The 25,042-nt window shown below is 37.9% G+C and overlaps 1 protein-coding gene across 5 annotated transcripts in view; it reads left to right on the forward strand.

The window, feature by feature from the left end:
- Window positions 1-25,042, forward strand: part of LOC311432077 (ATP-binding cassette sub-family A member 13-like) — a 155,154-nt gene that overhangs the window by 117,013 nt on the left and 13,099 nt on the right. For all 5 annotated transcript variants that reach the window (XM_084510132.1, XM_084510133.1, XM_084510134.1 and 2 more), the window contains 4 exons: window positions 5,086-5,236; window positions 16,097-16,231; window positions 18,740-18,843; window positions 21,506-21,598. In XM_084510132.1, the coding sequence (XP_084366258.1) occupies window positions 5,086-5,236; window positions 16,097-16,231; window positions 18,740-18,843; window positions 21,506-21,598 (483 nt within the window). The remainder of the gene's footprint in view (window positions 1-5,085; window positions 5,237-16,096; window positions 16,232-18,739; window positions 18,844-21,505; window positions 21,599-25,042) is intronic.

The following is a 25,042-nucleotide window of genomic DNA, read 5'->3' on the forward strand; positions in this document are numbered from 1 at the left end:
TCATAGCTACTGTTTTTGTCAAATAGCTTGAAGAAATAGTATCTGTATTATATATGTACTCTGAAAAGCTGACACTTACCAAAGTAGTAAAAGAAAGGAGAACACAGTGAACCCCATCAAAGTGAGCCCTCCTAGTCTTTGAATCACTTCTGGACTAATACATCAGCAGATACTGCATATCTGTTCCACTCTTTAAGTGTATATTGGCCACTGTTAGTTTTCTTCCCCTTTGCAAGTTTGTACCCAAGCCTCCTGCAATAACTGTTGTAAAGCCTCCCTCAACTGAAAAGGGCTAAAGACAGCTGGGAAGAGAATGTGTCAAAATCCTTTTAAGTGTCATGTCAAGATCAGTGTAAAATAACGCGACTAGTGTTTAGTGTTTTGTTTGCCTTTTTGACTCAAGCTATTTTGCAGTTTTCTCCACTGTAGTTTGCTGAATATATTCAATTTTAAGTTCATACTCGATGTTGTAATGGGGGTGCATAGAAGAAGAAGTAGTTGCCGTGAACCTAATCTTGTTCATAAGTGTCCTAAAGCATTTGGCAGTGTTCCTTATATAATTAATTTATATACCATGAATTTCTCTCTTCTGCATAGAGATCCTCCATGACAGCAACCCCCCATACAATTTGATTTGAAAGTCAGTCATCTCAGCTGTTGGATTACAAAGTCATAGGACCAAAGAACTGCTTTCCAAAGAGGGGAAAATAAAATATTTCTATAGAGCTACAACTTGGACTCTTGATAGTTATGATATTCAGCTTGATAAATAATTTAAAATGTAATTCGAATAGCTTTACTTGAAAGGCAGAATAAATTTGCATCAATATAATGGCTGAGAAAGCTGTTGTTACACTGTATATCAGTATAATTAGTTTAATTATAACTAAGCTTTAGTTACATTAATTATATTTTAACCTTGATTTTTTATAATGTTAATTGAGCATTAGTATGCACTGAATTGAATGTGCAGTTATGAGTACAATGGAATGTCTAACTACTTTTGCAATTTGTAAATTTATATTTCATTTTGACTAATTATTGGAATTTATCTCTCTGCAGAAGCCATTGTAAGTACCACATATATCATTGCCTTTATTTTAACTACATTCAAACACCACAGAAAAAGCACACAAAAATGAACCAAAGTGCACAGCAGAGTCAACAGTGAAACATTTTTTCATAAACAGCCAAACGGCTGATATTGGGGGCACTAAGTTGTGCTGAAATTGAGGTCATACCTTTGAATGTCAACCTACAGTTGCCTAAGCAATATTGTTGGTAACCACTGTAATAAATGAGAAGGAAATTCAGTCTCAGCAACAACCAACCCAGCCTTCTGGAAGATGAAAGTCCAGTTCATGTGACAGAAAGCAACAGGTTTTGTTTGAGATTCTTCGCATATATTCAAATGTTTTGTTCTCTCTTCAGTGGCAGCAAAACCTTTCTGACTGGACCCATGCCACTCCAGGGTAGCTTTCCAGACTGGAATCAGATTTCAGGGGTACTGCAACACACAAAAGAAATGGATCGGTTAAATACCTTAAAACGATCAGTGGAGGAATACATTTAAGTGAAGGTTTCATCCACTCTGAGTTTAGTTTGCTAAAATCCCCATTGCCTTGCAAGGCTGGCAAGTTTCCTTCATCATTAGTACAAAACTTTGTAAGGTGAGCATTCCAAATTTATGGAAGCCTCCTGAAGTCTTGGATTATTTTTTTTTTCAGGATGATTTAAGTGAAAGTTATCATAATTCTTACCACATAAATGGAGACAAAAGCATATAGAAAGGGACAGAATACAATATTTTCAAGGTTTCAAGTGCTACTCTGTACTATTTTTCTCAAGGATGCCATAGAGTCTGCTGACCTTTTCAAGAAGTGTACTAGCAATTTAGTTTTCACCTTTAAATTTTTATTTAACATATAAAATATTCTGGATACATTCTGCTGGTTTCATTTGTTGCAGCTGTTCCACTTTACACAAAAAATTAAATAGTAAGTGAAAGTATTGACTGAGCATAACAATACAATCTAAAAATGAATCTTCACTAGGAAGATGAGAACTTATGTTCCATGCCTGAAATAGGTCAGACCAAAATAACTAAGAGTCTGAAGATAACCATTCCTAAATATTTTGATAATGATACAGAAATCCTTTTATTTGTGTAAAAGTCTGTTTTCTATCCTATAGTTTTTAGAAATTACACTGGTATTCATAGTGTCTATTGTACTATGGACAGAAAGGCAGAGAAAGGTTGGAATCTGTAGTTATATGTGCTTTCTCTCTTCAGTTTTAAAATCAGCTTTCCCCCACCGTCTCTCATGTTGTTTACATCAGTGGTCTAATGAGAAATGCTAGCATGTTGATAATAATAGGGCAGAAAACAAAGGCTTGCTTTTCTCTAGGCTGAGAAAAAGTTTGTTAGTTTGCTGCATGCTAATCTATATTTCAGAAAATATAAAAATGTATGTTTCTTATTGTATTCTGATAATATCATGCATGATGTTTGTTAAAGAAAGATATAATTAATGTACTGAATATCTTTTTTGTTTTGTTTTGTTTTTTTTTTAAGCATTTACACTATATCACTTAGTGAAAAGGGTTTGGGGTATCATGCTGTAACTTCTTGAAAAGTTCATTAAGCACATGAAAATGAGATTTGAGAAATTAACTGAATTCCAAGGAAAATTAATTTCCTGACATAAAGGCAGGTGTCTATCCTAAAATATGTTCTGTAATTAAAGCTTATGCTGTGGCTTTCTTTCATCTCTTATTCTAGTATTCAGAGAAAAGTTATGCTGGCTAAACAAAACTCAATTTTGATCTCCAACCTTTTTGTTTTGGACACCTACTCAGTATTATTGCTGTGGAAAGAGTAGGCATTCTAATATATATATCAAAAATATTTCAATAAAAAGCTAGAATCCACATATGGCTTTTTTTGTTGTTGTTGTTAAATTCTATTCAGATTTCTTTCTGCTTTATGACGGATAGGTCCGTGAGTTCATTAGTGGATACATTAGAATTTCTTTACTAATGGGAACGCTTTATGTGTTCAAGGTCAGCACTAATGGATGTAGATGCAAGATAAGGACCAAGCTGAGTAAGAATATTAAATGATGTATTCTCACTCCATTCTTTCTTTATGAAAGCTAAAGGTTGCTGGGTGGGATCTTGTTCATCTAAGGCTGTGTATGCTTCATAGGAAGCACAACACTAAAATTGTATCTGTGCAATTAGCACTGTGGACACAGAAGTGTTTTTATTACCCAATGCAAGCTGAGTAACTATGGTCTAATCAAGTTCTAGCTTAAGGACATCAGGTGTCTGTTATATTTCACAGCCATGCATACTTATTTTTTGTTCTTCGTGGTATAAATCCATTCCAAGCTATATGTATCTATCCAGATAGAGAGTTCATGCTGAGTAAATGTCCCTGAATTTACCCCTGAGTGTGATTTGTTCTCTTGTGATTGAACTTGGCATGTAACTAAAAACCCAGACTCCAAGGAGTGTACCTGTAAGAAAAAGAAGCCTTGTTAGCTTGCCTGAATCTTCTTAGTATAGCAAACCTTATGCACATCACTCTCTATTCAGCAGCATCTTGACAGCATTTCACTGTAGATAGTTTCACAATGTTAGATTTTGTTAAATAAAGAATACACAGCTTCTGTCAGGTCATGTAATAAGATCAACATTATTCAGTCCATAGATTATGGTAAATATGACCTTAAAACTCATTTAATTTGATTTAGGTATGTCTAGAAACTGGCTTGGGAAAAAATCTGTATATATGTTATTTAAGATAATCTTTAATTAGATATAGATTTAATGACAGAGTGCACTTCTAGCATCCTCTTCCCTCCTCCCCCCCCCCCCCCCCCCTTTTTTTTTTTCTTTTTTTCTAAGTCTTTACCTAGGGAGATATCTACAGGCAGTTAACTGCCTTGGCACTATCCAAACCTACAAAGGTACTAAAATTTTATATCTTTGCCATTAAGAGCAAAAGCCCATTCTAATTAGTCTCCAGCAAGGTTCATCATAATCATGATAACTTATCTTTTGAAAGGATTAAAATATTTTGATGTTGTGATTCATCAAGTAAAATGTAATTTGTGTTTTCGTTTTCTTCAGACTCCTGAATGTTGTTAAGAAACAGGAGATACATATTTCTATTTTCACTGGTGCTGGTATTAGTAGATCCTCCATTTAATGCATTTACATTGTGTCTAAATTAATAATCATATATTTAGTTCTCTTAACCAGAAACATAGACAACCACTAAGGGGTAAGCCATTCTGTAATGCAGAACCTTTTAAAAACTTTTTTCAAAACTCAATTTTTCTCTTTTTAATTAAGTAGCTTAGTTTTGACAGGTCTTTTCTGTAAATGTAAATCAGCATCATTGAATGTTGGATTAGATGTTGGAATAAATAGGATAGATTTAGTGCCATTATGGGTAATGAGATACCCTTGCAATCAAGCTTGCTTCTTAGCAATGAATGCAATTTCAAGTAATGCCATACAGCTATGAAGAGATGGCCAAAGTCTCTGAAATCAGAATCACTTTATATTTTTACCTGTATTGTCTTTAAACTTCCTAGTCTTTAATAGGCTTTGGTTTTCTGGCTTTTGTTGTTTAGACAATGCATGTATGCATGTATACAGAACGTAAAGAATACACAGCAATGTTTTGCTCTCTCTTTCGAGACTAATGCCCCTCTAATATTGAATGTCATGAACACTGCATGGATTTGAAGTATATCCCCCCAGAACAGGGTCTACTAAATGTATAGGGGAGGTAAACCTGGTAAGAATTAGTTCTCATAGATCTGTCCTCCTGTGTTTGTTCATCCATGTACATTTGGAGCAGTAAAGCATGGGTGGCAGCGCATATCTCAGAGATAGGGACAAAAAGCTTGCATTGAGTATGGGTGGTACCATGTTAAGTGATGACAGTGAAGAGAGTCAAACCCATTTACCAACAGAGTAAGAGATGTGTACTTGTCTTGAAGACTCTATATCACAAGGGTGAAAACCAGGGCTGTGTTTTTTACATTTTTTTTTTTTTCTTTTAAGCAGATCTGAAATGGATATACTGTCTGCTAACTCTGAAGGCATTCTTATCGGCTATTGTCCACAGCATGATGCCCTGGATGAACTTTTAACGGGTTGGGAGCATCTTTATTATTACTGCATACTGCGTGGAATTCCAAAACAACATATCTGTAAGGTATGAACAGATATGAACAGATCTGCAGGTGGAGCTGCAGCCAGGTTGGGCAGTGGAGTTTATGAAAGAAGGGTGCTTTTTTTAACGTGATAATATCCAATATTTCATCTTAACAGTGTTTGTAATAAGGTTTTTTGTCATGTTAATTTATCTAAAAAGTATTTTTTTTTTCTGTCCAGTGCTAGTTCAAACACAGTAACTTCACTGAGGACAGTGAAATATGCAAATACAATCTCTGATACACAGATTCTAAAGGAAATGAAATTTATGAATGATTCAATACCTTCATTGCCACATGTAGAGGACTGGGAAGGAACACCAAATGTGCCAGGTCATGCACCTTTTCTTCAGAGATGGAATTAAACTTGGAAGAAATTGAAATCTGTTGAATTTCTATTTAAAGAAAATAAGCATCTGGGTGACGAGGCCAAGTGGCAGCTGTCAGCACTCAGCTGGTAAAAGCCTTAACCTTCACAAGGCAGTGGCTGCATTCAAATTGCCTGCTGGGAGCAGTCCCTAAAATATTCCTGGATTTGTCTGAGGAGAAGAGGCCAAACCTGTGTCAGGAAATAGTTTGACAACATACTAAACTTACTAGCAAAGGCTATTACAATATCTGGGAATGTCACTTGGGAGTTTTTGGGTTTACTGATACAAATGTGGCTGTTCTGAGCAACAAATAGCTCTCTCCCTCTCTCTCCCTTTTTTTTTTCTTCTTTGAATCTTTAAAGAGCTTCATCAGTCAACTCATACTAGAAATCACATACTAAATGGTAAAAGTATAAAATTTATTTATTTATTTATTTTTATTTATAATTTACTGATGGAATTTTCTGATATGGCTTATTCTTAAGCAGTTCAGTCTCTTGTGCATCTCTATTTACAAGTGAAAACTGAAGTGTGATATGAAATCAAGTTCATTTGTGCTGTATAGATTGGTACCACATAACTGTTAGGTCTGTATGGTATCCCACATTGTCCTTGTAACTTCCACAAGACTGTCCGTCTTCCTTTCCCATTTCCTAGAAACAAAACTGTATGTAACTGAAATCTCTTTTCTACCTCCCTACTTAGCTACCTACCTACCTACCACCTTCTTGGTTATTGCCTCAGGGTTCACCAAGTGGTTTATTGTCAGTTCCTTGTCTATGTATTGAGTCTGCCTTCTTGTTTCTTTGCAGCTTTTCCCCCAGCAGCTAGGTACTATTTGAGAAAAAGGTCTGTCTCCAGCAATGGGACACTGAATATTCTAAAATAACTGCTATCTTACCCCAATAATAGCATCAGGGCAGGTAATAGTTTGAATGTTTCCTTAAGCTAATCATTTGGGTGTTGCTGGATCAGAGGTTAGGGGATGTGAAAGCTTCTTGCAAGTCTTTGCACCTTCTCCTGGGCTATCTCCTTAATAGACCCTGGCTGGACATTAGCTTATTGTTTTAACAGTATACTTCTTGCAGGGTTCTTAGAAATCACGCTGCAGTCTTTTACTTAGTTGTTTGCTGATCTTAACTCATCATCGGTAGTTTTTGCTTCAGAGTACTGGCAGAATACTACAAATATGAATATGTTTCCTTTGATCTAAAGGAAACATATTAAGGGCTAATTGTTAATGTACTAGCCTTCTCAACTATAATTATGTGTTTTTTTCCACTAAGTGGCAGATCTAACAATTGGGCTAAAAGCCTATCATAACGAGCATTTGTTATCATGGTGCTTTAAAAGAAACATAGGTGGCAACAGATTCTGGCCTCTCTCCTAGAGCGGTGTAGTCATTCAAAATGATGCTAGTAAATATTCTTAACTCTTACAGAAGTTATTGAATACTATTGGTCCTCAGTGCAATTTAAAATGGAATCAAAGTTTGATTGTTTAATTACACAGCAGTGTTCTTTAAAGTGCTGTAAACATGGCTATTAAGCTTTTTTTTTTTTTTTTTTAAATAATTTTCAGAAGAAAGTACAATATATTATAACCCATATGTCCAAATGGTACACCATGCGCTATAAATGAAGCAGTTTTTAAGACATCTTAGGAAGAGTGTGAGGTTCAGAAAAGCATTTGAATGATAGAAGTACTTAGTCTTAAATAAATTTCAGGGGACTCACTAAACTCACTAAGTCCAGGAGGTTCATGAAGCACCTAGATGATAACTTCTTGGTGCAGGTGCTAACGGAGCCAACTAGGAAAGGTGCCCTCCTAGACCTGTTGCTAGAAAACAGAGAGGGTCTGGTGGGAGATGTGGTGATTGGTGGCCGCCTCGGTCATAGCGACCATGAAGTGGTTGAGTTCAAAATTTATGGTGACAGAAGGAAAAGTGCCACCAAAACCTCATCCCTAGATATGGGGAAAGCGGACTTCAGGCTGCTCAGGGAACTAGTCAGCAAGGTCCCCTGGGAAACTGCTCTTGAAGGCCTCGATGTCCACCAGTGCTGGTCACTCTTTAAGCGATGCCTCCTAGAAGCACAAGATCAGGCAATTCCTAAATATCGCAAGTCAGGCAGGCGGGGCAGGAGGCCGGCATGGCTGACCAGGAACGTTCTAATGGAGATTAGGCGGAAACAGAGAGTGTTTCGCTACTGGAAGGAGGGCCAGGCGTCATGGAAAGAATACAGGGATGCTGTTCGTGTTTGTAGGGAGAAAGTTCGTGTGGCCAAAGCACAGCTAGAGTTGAAGCTGTGTCTGTGAGAGAAAATAAAAAGGGTTTTTTTAGATATGTAAATGGAAAAAGGAGAACTAAAGAAAACATAGGGCCGCTCCTTGATAGGGAAGGTCTCCTCACAGATGATGACATAGGCAAAGCAGAGACGCTTAACGCCTTCTTTGCCTCTGTCTTCAATGCCGATGATGGGCTTTGGGACCCAGGGTGCCCTGAGCTGGAGGACTGGGACGGTGGAGATGACAAACTCCCAACTGACCCTGAACGTGTGCAGGATTTGCTACTCCACCTGGATCCCTACAAGTCCATGGGTCCGGATGGGATTCATCCCCGGGTGCTGAAAGAGCTGGCGGACGTCATCGCGGAACCTCTTTCAATTATTTTTCAATGATCCTGGGAATTTGGAGAGGTCCCGGTAGACTGGAAGCTGGCAAATGTTGTGCTGATTTTCAAGAAGGGTCAGAAAGAAGACCCTAGCAATTATAGGCCTGTCAGTCTCACGTCAGTGCCTGGTAAAATCATAGAGAAGTTGGTTCTTGAACTTATTGAGGCACACCTGGGGGACAAAGCAGTCATTGGTCCCAGCCAGCATGGGTTTGTGAAGGGTAGGTCCTGCCTAACTAACCTGATTTCCTTTTATGATAAGATCACCCGTATGGTGGACCAAGGGAAACCAGCTGATGTGATTTTTTTGGACTTCAGCAAGGCTTTTGACACGGTTTCCCATAGGATCCTACTGGACAAAATGTCCACCATACAGCTAAATAAAAACATCATACGATGGGTGAGCAATTGGCTAACGGGCAGGGCCCAAAGGGTTATGGTAAATGGGGCTGTGTCAGGCTGGCGGGCGGTCACCAGTGGGGTCCCTCAAGGCTCCATTTTAGGGCCGGTACTTTTCAATATTTTTATAAACGATCTGGATGTAGGAATAGAGGGTATTTTGAGCAAGTTTGCTGATGACACCAAACTTGGAGGAGTTGTGGACTCAAATGAGGGCGTAAAAGCCTTACAGAGGGATCTGGACAGGTTGGAGAGCTGGGCGATCACCAACCGCATGAAGTTCAATAAGAGCAAGTGCCGGGTCCTGCACCTGGGACGGGAAAACCCTGGCTGCATGTACAGACTGGGCGATCAGACGCTGGAGAGCAGCCTAGAAGAGAGGGATCTGGGGGTCATGGTAGACAGCAAGTTGAATATGAGCCAGCAGTGTGCCCTGGCAGCCAGGAGGGCCAATCGTGTCCTGGCGTGCATCAAGAACGGCATCGCTAGTAGGTCAAGGGAGGTGATTGTCCCGCTCTACTCTGTGCTGGTGCGGCCTCACCTCGAGTACTGTGTGCAGTTCTGGGCACCACAGTATAAAAAGGACATGAAACTGTTGGAAAGTGTCCAGAGGAGGGCTACGAAGATGGTGAAAGGCCTGGAGGGGAAGACGTACAAGGAACGGCTGAGGTCACTGGGCCTGTTCAGCCTGGAGAAGAGGAGGCTGAGGGGAGACCTCATCACAGTCTACAACTTCCTCGTAAGGGGGTGTCGAGAGGCAGGAGACCTTTTCTCCATTAACACTAGTGACAGGACCCGCGGGAACGGGGTTAAGCTGAGGCAGGGGAAATTTAGGCTGGACGTCAGGAGGGGGTTCTTCACAGAGAGGGTGGTTGCACACTGGAACAGGCTCCCCAGGGAAGTGGTCACTGCACCGAGCCTGTCTGAATTTAAGAAGAGATTGGACTGTGCACTTAGGCACATGGTCTGAACTTTTGGGTAGACCTGTGCGGTGTCAAGAGTTGGACTTGATGATCCTTAAGGGTCCCTTCCAACTCAGGATATTCTATGATTCTATGATTCTAAACTCACAGACTCGAGGTCTTATACATACATGTTGCTCTCAGAAAGTGCATCCTGGAGCATAGAGGAAACAATCTCCCTTTGTGAATAGACTGAATAGCACATAAAGTGAGGCAGATGGTGACCATCAGAAAGGAATGGAGTAGCAATGAGCCTATGATGTAGGTTTCCAGCAGCAGCTGCTCTGGAGGCAGCTAGGCTGTCTCCAGACAGCCTAAGGAGCAGGATCAGGAGCTGGTGTGGAGCCTTGAGAATGGAGATAGATTTGTGGTTTGCCACAAGGATCTGAATTTCGTAAATAACCTGTCCCATGTGGTACTGAACTCATCTCAGGTGTCTGGGAAATTTTCCAGATTGCAGTGAGCAGGATGATACCAACAGCTTTCTATGCTGTGCCTGCAGGGAGTCTCTCTGCATGTGCATATGTAAATGAACACCACTGTGATTGCTGTCGCCTGTCTGCATTTGGTGAGGAGCCACAAGGATAACCTGACTTCCTATACCTCCTCTAAAATGAGAATTTTGCTCGCTCTTTGAAATATCTGGCATACATAAAACCCCTTGCAAATGCAGAAGTATTGATGAATAATTTCTGTACCTAAGAGCTTCCACTTTGTATTCAACTCCATCTATTCTCTGGGTAATTAGTACACAGATACTCCAATGGACGCTCTCAAAACCATATGGGGAACAGTTCCTCAAGAGGAGTAGTAACTCACATACTGTTCCTGCTTCAAGTGGATTAAAATAAATTATTTGTTGTTTAGAGATGAGTTATGGTACTGTGGTGCACTGAGGGAAGATAACTGTCAATCTTCTGACTATCCTGAACCTTAGATGATCTAGGTGCTGCTTCTTGTGCCTTAGTATCACATCTGTGATATAGAGACCATTCTTCCTTTCAGCTGTCATTGTTTTTGGTCTACATAGATGACAGAGCAGACTTTGTTGCCATATGCTTGCAATCAAGGCATCAAAGGCCTCCTGCAAATATTACTTAGCTACTCCAGTTTACCTTCATCAACAACTGAAGTGCAGCTATCTCAGAGGAAAACAAATGTTTTTGTCAGTGGGCCCTCCCAGCAGTGTGGCATTGCTGTGAAGTGCTGAACAGCTGCTGTGCTTCAACCCAGAAATGGCTGGTGCCTGGAGAAAGTGTGCATTTTAGTTGCTTATAAAGAAAATAAGGCTGAGAATGCTTTGGAACAGCAACTGTATGGAAATGTAAGCTGTTATTTTCTCATTCCCTCCTACCTATGATATGGTGTTCCAAGCTTGCCTCTGAATGCTTACATGTGAGTGTTGATATTAGTGCGTGCACACACACACACACGTGTATATTCTAGGGAGTACATGGTTTTGATTACTATGCAGAAAGCAACATACGTTCGTTTAGTTTTAAAACAAATTAGCAAGTGGGCAGGTGAGTTACTGGATGTCTTGCTACTGAAGAAATCTACTGAAGCACTAACTTCAAAGATCAAATCCTTTTGCTAGACAGATTTATCAACAGCAGGAGTTAAGTGCCTGACATAAAGTTGAGTGCACTTAATGTTCCAAAACAGTAATTAACTGAATGGGAAAGGAGGAGGAAAACGGGTCATTTACTATCGATGTTAAGTTTCATGGAACATGAAGTTTTACTTTACTTCCTAAAGCTGCTCTGAAACTTTGTTATTTTTATAAAAACTGGTAAGTTGGAAGTAGAGCTTGTGGACTATTTAGACATATGCTGGTTTAACACAGTATTTTAATAGTTATTTTTATTTCTTTAATATATCAAGTTTCGGCATCTCAGTTTGTTCCAGAAGACTGCATACAATTTGTTAAAAAAAAAAAAAAAAAAAAAAGTCAAATACTAATACAACATTAATTGACACATTCCATTTGCATTAAAACTTATGCATTGCAGATCTCAAAACAAGCTTCACCACGCTTTCAGAGGCAACTTCTTACTGTGCCAATGTGATTTCTTTTTAAGTTCACTCTCCAGGAAGATTTTTGCACTGACTCTGGAGCCTCATTGACTTGCTTATGTGCTCTATTCTAGCGCTGCTGGAAACAGGAACTTGTAAAAGCAGTTACTCTCTGCATCCACAAATCTTTCATGCTTGTTTTTTAAGACTCCAAGCAGAATTAGAGTGTACAGTTTTATTATCTGGGATAAAGAACTATTTTCCCTGAGAACTTTGACCATGAGATACACTTTCCTAATGGAAGAAATATAAAAATTTAAGGTTTATTCTGAAGCAGAATAAATACTGTTTTGCATGGATTTGATGCTTGATTGTTTCTTAGGATACTTAATCTATATGGCATTCAAATTTACTCAGAACCTGACAGATAGAACAACTTTTCTTTGGGGACTGTATAACTTTTTCAAGTGACTCTAGAATTCATCTTATGCTTATTATTTCTGTTATGTCTGACACACTTTCAGTATTTTCAGTCGGGTTTGGTTTTCAATGGTTTTGTTCTCAATAAAATAACAAAGAGTTGCACGTTATGATTATTTTGTCAGAATTATGAAAAATTGAAAAGCTGATGCTTACAGCCTTTCAACTCAGGATAGCTACACTACATTTCTAGACTTCTAATAGACTGAGGCCTCTCTGACTCAATCCATTTTTTTCTGGAAGACATACTAGCTGATCACTCTCAGTACTACTTAATGTTTTACTATTAGTGGTAACTTTGGAGGACAGCGGAAAATAATTAGCATTGTGGGTTACATAATTAATATCATTTTAATATCATATTAATATCATTTACTGCTTTTGAGAGAAGTAAATGTACCTCTTGGTTTCCTGGTCGATAGATAGCACAATGCCTACTTTAATCTTTACTCTTAGAAAAATTAAGATGTGTGCAAAAGTTCAAGTAACCTTGCTGTGGTGATTTTACCCAGCTGGACAGCAGAACTCCACCACAACTACTTTCTCAGAGGAAAAGGTGGAGAAAATACAATAGAAAAGGCTCAAGGGTTGAGATAAGGAGATGGTTCACCAATTACCGCCACAGGCAAAACAGACAACATAGGGAGATTAATGTCATTTGTTGCTTGTCACTAAAAGACTAGAGAAGTGAGAAACTAAAAGCAAACTAAAACCACCCTCCCCCTATCCACCCTCTTCCACCTCCTCTCCCCAAGTGGTGCAGGGGAGTGGGGAATGGGGACTGTGGTCAGTCCCCTGCTGTCATCTTTGTCTCCCCTTCTCCTTCACAGTCACACTCCCTGCCCCTGCTCCATGTGGGGTCCCTCCTACGGGATGCCATTCCCCAGCTGATCCTGCGAGGGCTGCCCCCAGGCAGCAACTCTTCAAGAACTGCTCCCACATGGGTCTGTACATGATTTTACAGATTCAAGGACTTATTCCAATGAGTATTCCAAAGTTGAGGGAACTATTAAATTAATTTGGAAAAAAAAAAAAAAAAGAACTTTTTCTTTAGATATTAGACTTGGATAGGGAAAATAAATCAGTTTAAGGAATGTTGGAAAATAGGGAAATTTTTAGCTTAAAGATATAAATTCTGTTATCTGGATGGGGGGAAGAGAAAGGGAGGAAAGATTAAATTCATGACTACAGGCATGAGTAGATGTAAAACATCTTTATGGTTCAAATGCACTCACAAAATATATTTTTGCATATAACTGCGTCTTTTCATTTGGCCTCGATATTACCAACTTGCTATATAAATTGATGTATCTCCTCATGTATCTCCTCACTCTTCACTGCTGAAAGTAATTGAAACCAGAAATAGAACATCATGATGAATAGGACAGGGAGGGAGAGAAGGTGATTGTGGATATATCTCATATTCACTAAAGGAAGGAAACCATTAGAATTGTAAATGTCTTGCATAATTGTGTGTATCTGAAGATTTGTCACATGTCCAATTCTGGATTTCACTTAAAGTCGTTTAAGAGGGATTTTCATTTTTACTTTATGGTACACTGTGATGTAAACCAGAAGACACCACTGGTTATACAGATAAATGAAGTTATAATGAAGATGTGCAGGCTCTTCCACACTATATCTAATGTATAATATATCTACTTTCATTCAGATGACATTTTCATTATCATTGAGGTCACTTTAGAATCATAGAATCCATAGAATGGTGAAGGCTCTGGAGGGCAAGATATATGAGGAGTGGCTGATGTCACTTGGTTTGTTCAGCCCAGAGCAGAGGAGACTGAGAGGAGACCTTATCACAGTCTTACAGCTTCCTCACAAGGGGGAATGGAGGGGCAGGCGCTGATCTCTTTTCTCTGGTGACTCGCAATAGGACCCGAGGAAACATCTTGAAGCTGCGACAGGAGTGGTTCAGGCTGCATGAAAGGAAAAGGTTCTGCACCCAGAAGGTGGTCAGGCACTGGGACAGGCTCCCCAGGGCAGTGGTCACAGGACCCAGGAGTTGGACTCAACGATCCTTGTGACTCCCTTCCAATTCAGAATATTCTATGATTCTGTGATTTGTAGGAGGATAATCCTCTCATCACTAACATGCATGCATTTCCAGTCGTAGCAACATTAAATCAGTTTAGTAGAGTGGATAAGCAGTTTACCATGTGCTTTAGAGGTATTTATTTTACAGGTTGCTTGAGTGTATAAGAAGACCTATGTTTGAAAGATAAAACAACAACAAAAACACAAACCAAACCAAACAAACACAACAACAAAAACAAAAGACTCTCTGCTATTATATCTTATAATTAAGCTTAGACTTTCAACTGTTTCTAAAACCACAGAATATTTGAGTTTGCAGCACTTGTACTGGTATACAGCAATAGTGTCTAAAGGAAAGCAAAACGCTATGAATTACCTCTGAAACAGAAGAAGATGTGAACTTTTCAATATAAAATTGTTTGTGGATGGTTTGATAGTTGTTGATTAATGTTTTTTTTGTTTTTTCTTTTTCTTAAACTTTCTTCATTTAATGTAGCTAGAACAACGTTTTTGAATGTAGGTTTAGTCTGAGAACATCTACTGTTCTCAGGTTATACAATAAGGTACACAGAACACAAGTGACTTTGGAATGCCAGTGCCAGTGTCTATGCTAGAGCATTCCAGATTCGTACTGCTGCAGCATTATTCCTGCCTACAAAGAACTTGGAGATGTCTTTTATTTTTATGCGTATTACTGAAAAGTTTGCTAGAAGAGTCATGAATATCTTGAGTATTGTCTCCTAAGGAAATTGCATAAAGTTCTCATGAAAATGATTGTTTATGGCAGTTTATTTGAAATGGATAGTGAATATTCATAATATTGTTGACTGATATATTGTTTTCTGTTGGATTTTCTAAATTAACTCAATACAGTCAATCTGATCTGACAAATCCTTCCGATGTTTGCTTTTTGCTGAAGGTAGCACAACAGAAGCAAAAATAACGCATAATACTGTAGTGGATGCTCTGGTGTTGGATCTGAGACATGAGCTAGAGCATCTTGCAACTACTTGTTACAAGAATCCCCTGGTTGTGCTACATCTAGCATAAAGGTAGATTGGCTGTAGTGCAAATTTTATCACCTGTTGATGATAGAGCCACCCAGCAGCATGCCGCTAAAGACATAGTGTTTTGTAGGGTGTCTGTTAGTGCTGAGTAGAAGAGTCCTACATGTTTTTGCATGAGGTCTCTTTGGATGGTCTAGTTGCTATAGGTGGAAAAAGGCTCTTGGTACATTTAAAGTTCTTTAGCAGCAGTATTTGAGGTAGCCTTTAGGCTAGTACATTAGGATTGTCTCTGATTGGTAGAGAAGAAAGGCCATAGAGGATATAAGCATTGTCTCCTGCTGCACTCTTATGCATGACCACTGTGGATCACAAATACTTATTTAAGCACAATATTACACCCAAGAGCTGCGTCTAATTTGCCCTTCCCCTTTATTTCAAAGGTCTGCTAATTTAATCCGAAATGATCTCTAAGAAACTCTAAATGTTTGATCCATGACTTTCTTTTCTGCCATTTCCATTTTTGTGGTTGATGTAGAATTTTATTTCCTGAATTTCTGTCACTGAGGTGTTTGATCAGGTGAATACTGGAGAACTAAGTAAAATGAGGAACATTTTAGATCATTGAGCTACCAAACCAAAGTGAATGTAAATGGCACAAGGAATTACAAGGAATGACAGAGCCAAATTTTCTATATAAGAATATCCTTATTCTTTGTGTGGAGGAAAAGGGTCCCAAAATAGCTTTTTGTGCACCTCTATGATTCAGAAGTAATAATATGCAGCAAATGGGGGTAAATGAGGAAATAACTTGTATGCTTACTTTTAATCTTCATGAACAGTGTATTTAAATGTCTACCTTATTTGGCTTGTCTTTGTTGACTTTCAAATTTCTAAACTGCAGGTAGCAGAGGACCTTGTCAACCGGTTACATCTCAATGCCCATGTTGACAAACTGGTGAGAACATACAGTGCTGGCACAAAGAGAAAACTCTCTACTGCTGTGGCTTTAGTTGGTAAACCCCAAATACTTTTACTGGTGAGTAGAGGCAGTACCACGGCTACTTTGGAAACATGATAAATGCATTGAATTTCCTTGTCTTGTGTGTTGCTTTAATAACAATCAGGTAGTTTTCTGGTTAGTCAAGAAGTAATTGATACACAAATGAACAACTGTCTTGTTTGCTTTGCTGTATGAACATTTAATTTTATTCACCAGTGCTTCCAAATCATAATCTGATGTTGTTTTTCCTTTTTTCTTTTTTCTTCTTTTCCTTGAGTCAATGGGATGGGCAAGGAAAAAGGACCCTAAACAAGTACAAATGCAGTTATAGCATCCCATGACCCAAATAGATTAATAACTTATTTTAAGATTTCTTTATGTAGAAGAGAAAAAAAAATGCTGTAAAATACGTTAATGATGTATGTATTCTTTACTTTGTATATAACATGAGAAAAATATGTATGAACAATTCTACTGGCCGTCTCAAGAAGGAAGATTTTGATTTTAGTGAGTAATTTGGTGCTGGCGTTACTAATTACCTGTCTTTTTGAGGATTTTCATATTCCTTGCTTCATCATGCTTCATAAATTGTCCAGTTTTTATGTTTTTATTGGATTCACTAATCAAACTAATAATCCTGAATGGTGTTAAATTGAATTATGTGTTGTCTTGGTGCCCGCATTTTACCATTCATTTAGGCCTGAAACTGGCCTTTTCAGCATAAGCAATGTCTTTTGTATTGAAGATCATGGAATTACAAAGCTATGGGAATTTTGTACTATATTCTTTTTCTCATCACCACATATTTTTTTTTTTTCACTAGAGAAGATGAGATCACTCTTCCTTCAACCTTGGGTGGGAAGATCTCAACCAGTTTAATGGTTGAATCAGCCTTTCAGAATTGTCAGGAGGATGTGGTTTGTCCTCCAGAGTTGAGAGGGCAAATAGTACTTCCAGTCATAGATCACAGACTAAGTAGAAAAATATAAAATTGGTGTTGGCTTTATAGGCTTTACATTTCCAAAGCTCTGTATGTTCTGAAAATGAGACATATTTTGTTTCTTCTAGCTTCATAATGTTGACTCACTTCTGAGTTGAATTATTTTATTTACATTTTATGCTTAAACTGACGCTGGTTCAGTTAGTAAAAGGAGATAATCTTATTTCAGTGCTTTTTTCCTGATCTTAGAAAATGCTCCAACTGTTTTTTAATGTTTTTATGACAGCTTGCTACTGCAAGTAGCCATACCTTCAGGGCAGATGCTATTGCATATGTAATGAAAAAAGGAAAGAAGTGTATAAACATGTCAAAAACTTTAAAAGATTTGATTGGTTTTAAAAAAAGGTATCTGATTTTAAGGGAGCTGCTCAGTATTTTAAAAAATTCTCTCTTTTTTTTTTTTTTTTTTTTTTTGTCTGAGAAGCAAAAGCACCAATGTAAACTACTGTATCTATTTCCAGCTTGTATCCAGGATTGTAGCTATTAATTTAGGTGATAGCCTTATTTTTTATTATTATTATTATTATTATTATTATTATTATTATTATTATTATTATATTTTCAGTTTTACTGCTTTTTATTTTTGTTTTGTTACCCCTCTACAGTTAAGGGGCTGAACCGAATTCCTTTTCACCTCTGTTGTTGGTAGCTAAGCACCACAATCAGCATCAGACAGGATGCTTTGTTTGCTTTGTTTCTTGATAACTCTGCTTACAGTTTTCAGCTAGGAGTCCTTGCTGCATGGGCCAAGCCCATGCCATCCTAATTTGATATGTCATGAAGGTGCTGATAGCCTTCATGAAATTGTACAGTATTAAAATTAAAATTATTGTTTTTGGCAATCAGATATCATTCTTTATGTTTCTATGATTAGAAGAGGTCAAAATTTGATCTACGGGGAAAGCAGGATTAGATAGGAAGGGGAAATGTAGTCTTTGTAGCTTTGCTTCTTTCTCCATGGAAGCCATCTGAGTTGGAAACAGGAAAAGCCAGGTAGTTTGCATTGGGCAACACTGATTGGGTTGTTATTTAATTCTGTGGATTCTTTCCATCACGGGTGGGAGTTTTTCTAAAGGGACTCCAGGAGTAACAGCTGGAAGATGTACGGTCCAAACATACTGTCTATGCCTGGTATGGGGTGAGCAGTAGCAAGCAGCTGTGAGTTAGCACAAGTCCTTTAGCACTTGTTTGTGCTCATGGCAGCTATGCATGTAGGGGGACAGACACAAACGCAAACCTTGCAGAGTGTGAGAAAAAACCTGCAAGTCTCTCCTATAGAATATATACATGTATATATATACATATATACATACACACACATATTTTTTTTTGGAATAAAAAGATGTGTTTTATAAATATAGGAATGAAGTTAAATGTGCTAACACAAAAAAAATTATCAGGGTGTCTTTTCAGTTACCTCCCCAAACCATAGTTTTTAAAATGAGACAAATATGTACTGTTACTGTGAATTCTGTCCATACTGGGCTGGAAGTCTGCTGTCTTTTTCCTGTGCTGCTGTATCATTATTTTCATTTTTCCCATAGGATGAGCCCAGTTCCGGGATGGATCCTTGCTCTAAACGCTACCTTTGGAAAACCATTCTGAAGGAAGTTCAGGATGGCTGTGCAGCTGTGCTAACATCCCACAGGTGTGACCCTTATTACAGCAGCAAGCGTATTCCTATTGTCCTTCCTCACTTGCTGTTAACTGAGGGCAGAGGAGAATATTCTAAAGGCATATTCACTCTTTTTTCACTCATATTCACTCTTTTAGGTATCCTTTAGCAACTCCTTCCTGCTCATGAAAGTTGAATGTACATAAATCATAAATATTTTCCATATTCATTTTTCAAGGATTAGATTGTGGCTTAAGGAGGCTGCAGGCAGAAACATGATGCAGTGAATCTTCCCTTTTCTAAGCTCTTTCCATTCAATGTTGCAGCATCTCTTGTTCGGAACACAACTTATCCTTTTGCAGTTGCCCACTTTACAAATCCTTAGAAACACAGGAGTGGAAAACACTTTTCTGATTTTATTAATGAATTTGTTTTGCATGAGCATATTGAAGGAGAATGCTGCAGTATGCTAAAGACAGATACATCAGCTATTTTCTGTATCCACTGCTGGAAATGGAAGGATTAACCCTGTCTTCTTAGAAGCATCTATCTTGTCAATTCTTTGATATGGTTATTGGTGCATCATTTTATTGGGGAAAACATCAGAACTGTTTTGTAATGTCTGTAGTAGAATGGAATAAATTACTTGTTCCCCTAGGGATTATAGTATAGTCAGTATAATTATATATAAAATGTCTTCGATTGAAGGTCATGAACACATGCCCAGAAAGGACAAAACATGATTAATCAAAACAGCAACACAATGTTTTGGCCAAATGAAATTTGAAAAGTAAATAAATCAATAACAGAATGTAGCAAAACTTCCTTATAGGTTTGCTAGATGCTAAATTTTTCATATGTTCTAAAAATGTCTATTTGTTGTCCCTGTACATGTGCGTGTGACATTATTGCTGAAAAAAATGCAGTCAGAAGTTTCAAGAATATTGTTTATTGAAACTGAATCTTCAAAAGCACATACCTGTATTTGATCCCCAAGTGTTTACCAGCTCACTTATTAGGGAACAGAAGTTACACAGTGTAAATTAAGTCATCTTCAGTAAAGTTTGCTTTAACTTTCCAGTCCATAGTAAGAACCCTCTGTTGTCAAACACCAGCTAAACAGAAGAGATGTGTGGTCTCATTATTAATATGCTGTGAACAGAATAAATAAATAAATAAATCCATCAAATAAATTGTAACTAATTGCTCATTTAGCTCCACAAATTACTGACTTCTGTCTGAAACAGTTATAAGTACAGCGATAGTGTACACATCTCGTTTCTAATTAATCAGACATTGTTATGGCAGGTTGGATGAAAGAGAAATTATTTTATACTATTTGCTGAAGGCCATTGGAGATTTATTTGAGATTATTCTCTTGAAGGCTACTTCATAAGTAAAATATTCCTTCTTATGAAATGAATCTTTATGCATATCAGCAAGTAAATGCACCGAGGTATAGAGATGGTTTCCTGTGTAAAGATTGGCATTTGAGACCTATTTACTTCATTTTCAGAGAAAATGTGCAACTTTTGTTTTGAGGCAGGAGAGGAATGTGGTTGTATTGACAGTCCATACAGGCCTAAATTTGTGTTATTTTGTCCTAACTGGGAATTGTTATGCCAAGAGGAGCATTATGACATACTACATGCCAAAATGACTCAGCTAACTTCCTGCTTTGTGGGAAAATGCATTAGCTGTCTCACCATCTCTCTCAAACATAGTGGCTTGTGGTTTGGCAGTTCTCACCCTATTCCTGTCCCATTTTAAGAAAATTATTCCTAGGAGGGTACTTAATCTCCCTGCTCACTCAGTAAATACTATAATTTGGACTGCTATATGGCTGAGGCATTCGAGAAGACTTTTTAACTTTCTCAGAGGCGATGGGGAAGTAAGCACAGTGAATTGCAAGAACATCAAACAACTTCAACTTCTCTTTGAGAAGTCAGCTCTTTGATGAATGTGTCCTGACTGATGTCCTGTCTGAAGCAATGCTTTGGAAGAAATGTTCACATAATTCTGTGTAATATGTAGAAAGGCAGCATATCTGCCCTAAACTTTACAAGTCAAAGTTATTCTTTATCATCTGAAGCAGTCATACATAGCATGCTTTTTTTGTAACAATTTTTTTAACAAATGTTAATATATGACATGCTTTTCTATTCAGTTGCTTTTCCATGTCCTAAATTCTGTTTGGACTATAGTGTATTGCATCTTCTTCTGTCCTGCAGTCAGGCTAAGGGTAACTTTCCTTTTTAAGGAGATATATTTTGCAAGAGGCGAGCTGAGCAAACTTCATTTTTCTCCCTCCATCCCTTTGCTTAAAATGACCGCAAACATATTACAGGGAATAATTGTCTCACATTCAGTGGCGTTTCTGTGACTGCCTGCCAGCTGTGTGGCTGTAGTAATAAAACCTTTGTATCATAACTAGATTGGTCAAATTAGATATGGACTAAAACCATAAACTCAGTTTTGAGGCTCTTTTCTAGGTGTCATGTGGTAATTATGTTTGGTATGAACCAACGAGGGCTACAATTTCAACCGTTGCCTTTAAAGCCAAAGATTTTGTTGTACCTATTTTTGCAGCTGTCCAGATTACTTCCATTTTAATTAAAGGTAGGTATAAATAGTGTTCTCTGTTTTCACTTGTCTTCTTTTAATCCCTTTTTCTTTTCTCCACCATGTTTTGTAGTATGGAGGAATGTGAAGCCCTTTGCACACGGCTTGCTATTATGGTGAATGGAAGCTTCAAGTGTCTTGGTTCTCCCCAGCACATCAAAAACAGGTATTATATATCAACATTGAATCTTCTGCAGATACGTGCAGTCTCAGAACTGGCTAGATATTTAGTAGTGCCAAGGCATATATACTTATGACTGCTAAGCACATCTTTTCCTGACATCACTGAAGTTAAAAAGGAGCCAATTACAATATCTCAGCAAGCTAAGTTGACATATGGCATTACTAAAATGCTTTGTAGTCTTCACTGGTAATTGAATAAGACAGATCTGTATCTAAATGAAGCAATTCTGCAATCAACCTGAGAAATGCATTGTGAGATTTCAACATTTTGTGATATTATGGGATACCCTTTAGTTCCTTGTGATAATTTTTCATAAGAGGAAGAAGCACTTAACAAGTCAGCAGACAGTAAGACAATACATTTTGAACCATTACTGTCTCCTAACAAATTCACTGGTAATTTTAGATATTTATGCTATAGTTTTCTGCTTTCTTTTCCTGGTGTGGATGAGCATCTCTTCTACTTCAACTCTGATCATAAGTTAATTTAACATCTGTTTATGGGGACGTTTATTTAGAGGATGGGCTGAATTCACCATGAAGAAAACAGGACCAGAAATGGAAGGCAGACCTGCTGCAACTTCGAGATAGAACATTTACATTCAGTGATAAGTAGAATTTTTATGGCATCCAGACAGCCAGCTGTGTAATGGCATTGCTCATTTACAAGCTGAAAAGCCACAATGGTTTGTACCAGCTCAGCATTTAGCACTCTTGAGTACAGATACACTTGACAATGTAAAACTCTACAGAAACTTTGCTACATTATGTGTATAAAGCGCTCTGTAGTCTCATACAACTTTTTGTCCCTTGAGGGCACTTCTGGCTTTCTGTCCTTTGGATAGAACTGTAGGCCCTTACTTCTCAGCTGCATTAGCATGATAGGCCTGAATCATGTTTACCTTAATGTACTCTTTCCTTCCAAGTTTTTTTTTGTTGTTGTTTGTTTGTTTGTTTGTTTTTGTGTTTTTCAACAGCGAAATAGACCTTCAGACCTATGAACAGGGCGGTGAAAAGAACTGAGATCTGCTTCCATATTTGTGCTTGTTTTTCTGGAGGCAGGAGAAGCTCTTCAGGAGTTTCCACTTCTTTTGTTCCTAGCTCTTTTTGTTTGCTATCTAGTCCATTTTGACCAAATTTCAAAGCATAGAAAGGTCTATTGTCCCACTAGCTGAAGTAGTTTAGTACGACTCCAGGCACCCTTATTCCTTTTGCAGTAAGAGACAGATGTCTGTAGAAGACAACGTAGACCTTGGGCAGGTAAAAATGCTTTTTTAAGATGTGCATGTCCCCAGAAAAGGGGAAACAGTATTATTAGGTTCTTAGGCACTTCAGATGAGTGTGTAAAATAGCTATGATAAATGTGGGCATTCTCTCTCCCTCTCTCTCTCTCTCCCTCTCTCTCCTTTTTATTTTTTTTTTTTTTTTTAATATTTCAGATCCTCTGGAGGCTGTGTGTGTGTCTGTCTCCTCAGCTTGACCATGAGGGGGGAACATTCCACAAAGTTTAGGTTCACCAATATCCTCTCAGTGATTCCGTCATTCTTTTGCCCCTCCTGATGTTTCCTTTAGCAGCATCTTTTCATCCAGCTTTTTTTTTTGAAGTAAGAAATCCTAAACATACTCATAATTATGCACCATATTCATATAAATAGGAAATTTCTTGATTTTTCTATCCTCTTTCTCTAGATACTTTTTCAGGTGGAGAGAGCTGCTGGGGTCATTCAGGCTGGAGAAGAGAAGGCTCCAGGGAGACCTCATTGCAGCTTTCCAGTACCTAAGGGGGGTCTGCAGGAAAGCTGGGGAGGGATTCTTTGTCAGGGAGTGTGGTGATAGGATGAGGAGTAATGGTTTTAAACTAAAGATTAAAAATGGTTTTAAACTTTAGATTAGATATTAGGAATAAATTCTTTACTATGAGGGTGGTGAGGCACTGGAGCAGTTTGCCCAGAGAAGCTGTGGATGCTCCCTCCCTGGAGATGATCAAGGCCAGGCTGGATGGGGCTTTGAGCAACCTAGTCTGGTGGGAGGTGTCCCTGCCCATGTCAGAGGGTTGGAATCAGATAGCTTTTAAGGTCCCTTTCAACCCAAACCATTCTATGATTCTGTAATATACCTCTTTGGATCACAGTAAGAAATTTAGTGCAGAAGAATAAACTATGTGACATACTGGAAGAATACTCAAATTAATTCTAAGAACATCAAGATATTTACAGATCAGTCATTCACAAGTCAAAGCTCTATCAGCTTCTCTTTTAAGCTCTCCAAACCAAGTTAAAGATAAGAATGTTTGGTAGTCATATTCATAGTTATCGTTTTCTAAATCTATCTCTCTATCTATAAAACAAAACCACTATGTACTAGGATTACATACTACCAGTAGGTTTTTTTTCCTTGTATTGCCATGACTTTAAAGCAAATCAGTAGCATTCATGTGGGTTAATATGTGCACTGGACACCTGTATCACTAAAGCTTTCAATTGAAACTGTGTAGGTGAAGCTGCACTAAGATTTTCATTTAAGGTAGGACTAAAATCCCTTTAACTCCTAGCTTGTGGATTGATTTAGTCTCCAAATTTTCCACACCTATTGTTCAGGAACCTATTAATTTTTTCTAAAACTTTAAAACCTTTTATTAGGATAAAATAATCACTAGCTTTACCAAAGGATTTAATTAAAATTATACAGTTGTCTGAATTCTCACTGACTGCCTAATTCATTTTCTTGGCTTCTGAGAGCAAAAACAAGTGTAGAGAGTGTAGTCTTAAAACCTCATATACAAGCAGCTGTTAAAGCTGCTTTCTTTGGAAAACTTTTGATAAGTGCTGGCAAAAAGCCAAAAAATGTCATTGAATTCCTATTATTATGTTACTTACTCTAGTTTCCGGTCTTCCCTCCAGACAGACCAACTGACTGTGGTTTTCTTCACTTGTCCATACAGTGCTCCATTATAGACCTCAGGTTATCACACAACTAATATATATGGTAATCGTTGAGGGTTTAAGAAGTCTATTACCTCTGTATAATTCACCTTCCAAACCTATTTTAGGACAATTTCCAGATATGTTACCATGTGCCTATCTTGCAGAGGACTTCTCCATCTGCACAAGAGAAGCAGGATTCCTTTACTTACTACTCCAAACCATTGAAATAATTAAGTTTTAATTATTGTAATTGTAATTTTCTCACTTTCCACTCCACCTGTGATCAACCTTATCATCCTGAAAAACTTCCAGGACCTGAAAGAGTTTATCCTTCCTTCCCATTTTCCTTCCCTCCCTGTGATATGTATATGATATATGATATATGATGTATATGTATATGATAGTCCTGTCATATACTCTCATATGGAGCAAAACTTTTTTCCTTTTAAAGTGATAAACCATAAAAATTTCTAAATCTTTTCTTTGGAAAAAATATCTGCCAG

Source organism: Aythya ferina (genome assembly GCF_964211825.1).
Source record: "Aythya ferina genome assembly, chromosome: 2".
Classification (NCBI taxonomy): Eukaryota; Metazoa; Chordata; class Aves; order Anseriformes; family Anatidae; genus Aythya; species Aythya ferina.